Here is a 7,952-nt window from a genome sequence, read left to right as displayed (position 1 = left end):
CTTAGGATGGAGGGTGTATAGTAAATATAAAAGTGTGTTATTGTTTTTAGACCGGTTAAAAAGGTAAGAGTGTTAAACGTAGGGTAATACTAATACAGATTACAGTATAAAGTTCTATAGTATCTAATTGTATGCTATTACATTGGAAGTTTGGACGCAAGTAATAGGTGTGCTAATAAAGTGTTAGGAAAAGTATACAAAAGCCTTCTTTTTTCTCTTCTTTCTTTCTTTCTTTCTTTCTGGTACACAATTATGATACTTCACCTTCACGACTCTTATCCTACATAAAGATAAAAATCAATCACTTTCATGTTCCTGTCTTGCATGTTCCTCCTGTATACCCCTACATACTATATATCCATGCATGGCATTACCCATCCCCAAAAGGCAACTCCCATGCAATTAGGCCCGCACGCACGCAAAGATAAAAAGCCAACAATCATCCTCTCCCAAAAAAGCCTCCATTTTCCCAAAGTTTTCCGAGCCATTGAGGAAAGTAGAGAGAAAGCTAAAAGGAAACACCCCCCACAAAGTCGTCTTCCCTTCTATTAAAGCATAGAGACACCATACACTAAAACCCCTCACGCAAAAACAAAACACTAAATTTCTTGTTAGTGATTACATAGTCTTTTAGAGACTTTGGGTACGGCTACCAACAAATTTCTCCTTTTTTCAGAGAAATGAAAGTGCCCTTTTCCACTAATGACAACGTGAGTTCTAAACCATTGATTAGCAGCAGCAACAACAACAACAACAACAACAACAACAATAATCTCCGTAACGCTACTTTTCCGGCCACCACCAACGGCCCTAATTTGTGCTACGAACCCAAATCAGTCCTCGAACTCCGTCGTAGTCCTAGCCCTATCGTCGAAAAGGCGCATATCACAACAAACCCCGATTTCGAAGATCCTCTTCAGTTAGGTGATCATGTTCTAAGCAACTTCGAAGATTGGGATTCTTTGATGAGAGAACTTGGCTTACACGACGATTCTGCTTCACTTTCAAAAACTAACCCTCAACTAACCCTCACCCAAACCGAGTCCCTAACTCAGTTCCATAATCTCTCCGAATTCTCAGCTGACTCAACTCACTTCACTAGCCCTGATTTTTCTTTCACTGATAGCACTTTCCCTCAACACTTCGTTAGCCCTCAAGGAAGTTTCATTAACGCCCTTGATCTATCTCATGATATCCACCAAAACTGGAACAACAACAACAACAACGTAGGATTTGATTACGTGGATGAACTCATTCGTTTCGCTGAGTGTTTCGAAACTAACGCTTTTCAACTCGCACATGTGATACTGGCACGGCTCAATCAACGGCTACGATCTGCTGTTGGGAAACCTCTTCAACGAGCTGCCTTTTACTTCAAGGAAGCACTTCAAGCTCAACTCGCCGGGTCAACCCGACAAACTCGTCCATCAAGCTCATCAGACGTGATTCAAACAATCAAATCATACAAAATATTCTCAAATATCTCTCCTATACCTATGTTCTCCAGCTTTACGGCTAACCAAGCCGTGCTTGAAGCAGTTGACGGCTCGATGTTAGTCCACGTCATCGATTTCGATATCGGACTAGGTGGTCACTGGGCTTCCTTCATGAAAGAGTTAGCTGACAAAGCCGAGTGTCGCAAATCCAACGTACCAGTTCTCCGAATAACCGCTCTAGTTCCTGAAGAATACGCTGTTGAATCAAGGTTAATTAGAGAAAATTTAAACCAATTTGCACGTGAACTTAACATCGGGTTCGAAATTGATTTTGTTCTAATCCGTACATTTGAGTTGTTATCATTCAAAGCAATAAAGTTCATGGAAGGAGAGAAGACGGCAGTACTTTTATCACCCACTATCTTTAAACGGGTCGGGTCAGGTTTTATAAACGATCTTCGTCGTATATCACCTAACGTGGTGGTACATGTGGACAGTGAAGGGCTGCTGGGATACGGTGCGTTGTCGTTTAGGCAAACAGTGATTGACGGGCTTGAATTTTACTCCACGTTATTGGAATCACTTGAAGCTGCAAATATAAGTGGTGGGAATTGCAGTGATTGGATGAGGAAAATTGAGAATTTTGTGTTTTTTCCTAAGATAGTTGATATGGTGGGTGCTGTAGGGCGGCGAGGTGCGGGTGGTTCTTGGAAGGATGCGATGGTGGCTGCTGGATTCCGGCCAGTGGGGTTAAGTCAGTTTGCTGATTTTCAAGCAGATTGTTTGTTGGGGAGGGTACAGGTTAGGGGATTCCACGTGGCAAAGAGACAAGCTGAGATGTTGCTGTGTTGGCATGATAGGGCACTAGTAGCCACGTCAGCTTGGAGGTGTTTATAATAATAGTAATAAAACTAACCCTAAACTAGTACTGTAGTTGTAATAATAATAGCAGTGATTTGGGATCTTTAGCTGTATGGTCCAGTTATAGGGGTTGGGTGTAGTTATAACAGCAGATAAAACTCAAAAGAAAGTTAAGAGGTCGTGTGGTCTTTTTTTTTTTTTTTTTTTTTTTTTTTCCCTCCAAATGTGTTGGTACTATCTATCTTTTGTAATTTTGTAGCTTAATTTCCAGTCTCAGGTTGATCTAATTGCAATGTGTAACTCTTTCACTGTTAATTTGAAAGGATATATCGCCATGTTCAACTACTAATTGTGTTCTCTGTTCTAGTTTCTCTTTTTTCGAATTTTGAGGATTGCTTGTTGGGAAGGGTACAGGTTAGGAGATTCCACGTGGCAAAGAGACAAGCAGAGATGTTGCTTTGTTGGCATGATAGGGCCTTAGTGGCCACGTCATCTTGGAGATGTTTATAATAGTAAAAATAAACTAACCATAAACTACTGTAGTTGTAATAAGCAGTGATTTGGATCTTTAGCTGTATGGTTCAGTTTTAGGGGTTGGGAGTAGCATATAACGACAGATGAAAACTCAAAAGAAAGTTTAAGAAGTTGAATGGTCTTTTTTCGTTTTCTCCAGTTGTGCTGGTAGCCTGGTACTATCTATCTTCTGTAATTTTGTAGCTTAATTTCGAGTCTCAGTTTGGTGTCTCTAATTAGTGGATAATTGCAATTTGTAACTCTTTCACTGTTAATTTGAATGGATACATCGCAAACTTTTGAAGAAATGAGATCTCTTGCCCTCTTACAATTTGAATAGAAGAAAATGACCTTTTCAGACCTCTTACGTGTAAAATTTGAAGATCTCTTCTGAGAGGATCATAAAACTAAAACTTTTTTATAAAGGGCTAAAAAATAATTTCTCCCCCAACGTTCAACTACTTATTGAGTTCTCTGTTATAGATTATTTGGCATATGTACTGTTACATTTTTTTTTTTTTTTGAACTGTTAGATTTAAAAACAACTAATTTTGCATTTTTTATCTTTGTCAAATTTTTATAAATGTTCAATATCTATGGCATGTTTGAAGCCACAAGTTCAAATAATTGTATGATCATACAAATATTATGACATATTTAATAATATAAATTTCAAAATAATATATTCTACGATGATTCAAATTTCAAACTATGCTACATAGTTTGAAACCAAAGAAGTAATAGATGAGCACAATTTATGAGTTATTCGAGAAATCTCATGAAAAGATAAAGCTGAACTTATGTATAGTCAAATCAGGTAGATGCCGATAAACCGACTGCTGATAAGCGATTAGAAGCAGTACAGTGACTTGCCACTATTTCGGAAGAAATGATTTTTTAGCCCTATATAAACTTTTTTTTAGTTTTATGATTTTTTTGCAAGAGATCTTCATTTTTTACACATAAGAGATCTGAAAAAAAAACACACAAGAAATCTGAAAAGATCTATTTAAATTGTAAGAGGTCAAGAGATCTTATTTCCTCCACTATTTCGCTCCTCCTTTTGAATTTTGGGAATGAGCCTGCCGATCCTAAGAAAAATCATTTTGTTTTTTATAGACTTCAGTTTACCTATACTGGCACCAGGCAATGAAAAAACATTTACACAACCAAATCACTTATAAGTATTACAACTAGCTTAATTTATAAACTATTGATTGGCACAACTACATAACCTACCAGAAAAGCAGTATTCATTTGATTCTTGATAAAACCTCATCCATATTCCCTGTAAGAGACTTCAAAGATAGCCAGGAATAGGATAACATGAAAGTAAAATTCCAAGGTCACTTGAAGACTTCTGAGTTTACAATATTCCAGTTATTTTAGTTAATTTTAAAACAAGTTTACAGACTCAGATGTCAGATGTTACAGTCACACTCAGAAAGGGGTTAAAGGGTATAGGTTAGTAGGACAACAAACATTTCTCATTCTGCTGCACCTAGAAGTAATGAATTCTTCAGGCTCCTGAAATATTTGTGAGCACTTGTAACTAAAATCACCTACTCAGTCCTGGCTTTTCCAGTTTTTCCTTAACTAGCTTCCTCAACATTAGATTGAACGCGTGCAGCATTACCATTGCTCTTTAGCTTAGACACAGCATCTGGTCCGCACCATCGCGTTAACTCTTCCTGTTTACCATCAAATTCCAGCAAATATCAGTACTTCCATCTTTCTCCATCATATAATTAGTTGTCTCTCATTAATTATAACAAAAAGCTATTCAAGAAGCAGCACTGAATTATCCTTACAAGGTGGCACGGTAAAGGAGGGAAAGGATAAAGGGGATGACATGAAAAGGATACTTGAGGGAAAATCAAGGAGGATAAGCAGTTAGGAGGAATACTTAAGAAGGTATTAAGTACCTTTATCGAATTATTCTCTGAGGTAAGCTTCTCACATTCCTCAGAGAGCCGTTGGAGCTCATCTTTGAGTGAATGATTCTCATTGCTCAAAGCTTCTACTCTACGTTGTAGCTCTTCACACTCTGCCTGCAAAAATACGGAACATAATACATGATTGTCAGAAGATCTAACAGAAATTTAGAGCACATTTTGGGTTCCCCAGAAATTGGAGCAAGCAAACAATCAAACCACACATACATGTTTAAGAGCTAAAACCGGCTTGTTTGCTGTCAAGAATTTTGTGTGGGGTGAATAATAAAGGTGGATCAAGAATATTGTGTCTATGGATTCTGGATTCTAGAAAAAGCAACTAACTGGGTTCGGGATAGAATTTCTTAACACAAATACAGGGTTTGTGCCTATGGGTTCTGGAATCTAGAAAAAGCAGTTTACTAGGTTCGGGATAAATTATTTATAGATACTAAGTAAATTTCTCAACACAAATACAAGCTTCATGTGCACGGGCAGAATTTTTACACTCAGAGCCTGTTTGGCCTAGCAGCTAAAATTGCTTAATTTGAGAAGTGCTTTTTTCAGAAGTGTTTTCCAAAAAAATATTTTTGGTGAGAAGCAGTTTGTGTTCGGCTAATTCATTTGAAAAGTGCTTTTGACTGCTTTTAATAAGCAGATTGTGTTTGGCTACTCTTCATAAAAATTTCTTTTGAGACAAGTATCAATAAACGTTTACTATTTTGAATATCTATTATGAAAAGTTTTTACTTTTATTTAATTAAAATTTAAAAGTACATATTAAATGTTTTAATTAATATAATACATAGATGAATAAAAAACAAATATTAAATATTGATATAATATCAACACGATGATTTAAATATACTAGAAAACTACAACCAAAATAAAAATCAAAATCATTCCACAAATTAAAATTCAACACAAAGAATTATTAGTTAAAAATTAATGGATTAATAAGGGATATACTGGGTAAATATGTATTTATGATAGGGATATTTTTGTCTTGAAAAAAATAATTATTTGCTTCTGCTTCTGCTTTTTTCAAGAAGCAGAAATTTTCTGCTTCTCCCCAACCGCAGAAAATTGCTTCTGCTTCTACCGAAAAGCGCTTTTAATAAATGGCCAAACACCTCAAATATCCAAAAAAATAAAGTGCTTTTTCACAAACAAAAAAAAAAAAAAAAACGCTTTTGGCCTCAAAACCGCTAGGAACAGGCTCTTAGTCACCAGTTGTTACTCCATGGATCCTATCTTATAATGGAAGTAACACATTCGCCATGGTTCCAATTCATCTACTAGTCTCGGTGTATGCACAGAATGTAGGTGAGTCTTCCTCGTCAGTCCAAATAAGATAGTGGCTTATCCGTTCACAGCAGAATCTGTTTGCTAAACTTCTATAGATAAGAATCAAAACAAGATTTCTGTTCTTTCTTTTTCAGAGTTTCCACTAAAATGAAAGGCAGCCATTTCCTCGGTTTCTTGGCAATAATTTGATGACACATACCATCACTTCCTGTTCCTATTTAATTTAACTAATGACTATCATTAGGAGAAAACAGTTGCTGACTACTGCATCTGGGTGAATTTATATTGCCCCTATATTTTTCCCCTTTATCCTTTTGGTTGGATACACCTAAGTTATGCAGCAATCCCCATTCCACGAGAAATTATAATGGGTTTTTATGCTTCTATCCACTTCATATTCAATTAAACCCATCAAATTCATTGTTATCAGTGCATCCAGATCATATGTATGTCTTTAATTTGTCAGTTAATAGTTTTCTGGTTCAAACTGTTCTAAGGAACTCGAGGGCTAAAAGGTGTTTTCAAGATATTATCTGATAGTTAGAGGAAGGTATATTCTACATTAGAGGCTGCATTTACCGAACCATGACTCCCAAATATGATACTTATTACTCCTTACAATACACAGTATGTCTTGGCTAGGAATATCAGGAAACAGTTTCACATTAAAAGGGATCAGTAATCATAATTAACAATTAAATCTATAAGGTGAGAGGTAACATAAAGCTGCATATTGTTTTCCAGTTCTCAGAACTTGTAAGAATGTAATGTTGGTACTTTTAAGCAAAGTAACAGCATCTTGATTCTTGGGATATTATTGATCAACGGTCATAAAAGAGGCTGTACTAGGATTTGATATAAGATTCTCTTTGGAAAGGGTTGGGAGATAGCTGGGACAGACATACTTTTGATAATAGGTTATCAGCCTTCAAGCGGACGGTGGTTTAAGGGAGACTGTCTATAAGTGGTTTGTTTTATTTGACATTTGATATGAATGCAACACCTTTTGCTTTTTCACATTATATTCCATTTTTGGTACATATCATCCATTGAATTTCTCTCATGTGCTGTCCATTGTCTTCATAAATTGAAACAATAGAGAGACATAAGTGTAGACAATAAAATTCGCGTCGAGAAAATAATAATCAAGACAGGAAAATATCGCAACAATCGTTGTTTTTGATTTCAGAATATGAGTGTTACAATCTCTATGATTCCTCTGATTCGTCTTTTCAACAATAAATTCAAGGGCTTTTGAGCTTGATCTTGAACTTGATGGATTTGATTTTGACTTGGACTTGAATTCAAGGGCTTTTGAGCTTGGTCTTGAATCTTCGTCTGGATTTGAATTTGATTCGTCACGAACACTTTGATGGCCGCCACGAACAAGTGAATTTGATCTTGAACGCCTTGATATTTGATTCGCCTTCGTTCTTGATCTTCGGATATTTGAAACTTGTAGAGAATGCTTGCAGCTTGTAGAAAACTTGCAGTGTTTGATCCACGAGCTCTCCCTGGCTTCTTATTAGAATTTCTGTCCCCTTTTCTGAATTATGAGACCCCTATTTATAGTTGTAGGATGAAGGAGTTGTGATAAGGACAGGCTTCTTTCGACCAATCGATTTCGGATATGGCGATATTTGATTGGTCGGAACATGTCACTTGTACACGTGGCACATCTTCATTAGCCTTTGATTTGACTAGGCATGCTGCATCATTTTGACACGTGGCATGATCCTATTGGCTCCTTCGTTTGACTTGGCATGCCACGTCATTTGACACATGACATCAATTTGGGCCTCTGGGAAGATGACATTTTGGACTTAGCAAAGTGGGCTCATTATTTATAGCCCAAATTAATGGACTAGCCCAATAGAAATCGGATCTTTAATTAAATCCG

The 7,952-nt window shown here is 36.6% G+C and overlaps 1 protein-coding gene and 1 long non-coding RNA gene across 2 annotated transcripts; one reads left to right on the top strand and one right to left on the bottom strand.

Moving 5' to 3' along the window:
• The first annotated feature begins 376 nt into the window (after positions 1-376).
• Positions 377-2,642, top strand: LOC132045479 (scarecrow-like protein 15). Its single transcript, XM_059436076.1, has one exon. It carries the CDS (start codon positions 681-683, stop codon positions 2,331-2,333), a length of 1,653 nt encoding a protein of 550 aa, XP_059292059.1. The 5' UTR covers positions 377-680; the 3' UTR covers positions 2,334-2,642.
• A 1,475-nt stretch (positions 2,643-4,117) lies between these two features.
• LOC132045486 (uncharacterized) lies at positions 4,118-5,221 on the bottom strand. The gene is made up of 2 exons (XR_009412429.1): positions 4,736-5,221; positions 4,118-4,501 (listed from the first exon to the last, which is right to left on the bottom strand). It is a non-coding gene; the product is annotated as an uncharacterized LOC132045486 (long non-coding RNA).
• Between the last annotated feature and the right edge of the window lie 2,731 nt (positions 5,222-7,952).

Source organism: Lycium ferocissimum, unplaced genomic scaffold (genome assembly GCF_029784015.1).
Source record: "Lycium ferocissimum isolate CSIRO_LF1 unplaced genomic scaffold, AGI_CSIRO_Lferr_CH_V1 ctg6749, whole genome shotgun sequence".
In the NCBI taxonomy this organism is placed as follows: Eukaryota; Viridiplantae; Streptophyta; class Magnoliopsida; order Solanales; family Solanaceae; genus Lycium; species Lycium ferocissimum.
This window is presented reverse-complemented; position numbering and strand designations above follow the sequence as displayed.

Coding starts and splice junctions, on each gene's coding strand:
- LOC132045479 (XM_059436076.1), top strand. CDS start 681: ATGAAAGTGCCCTTTTCCACTAATGACAACGTGAGTTCTAAACCATTG.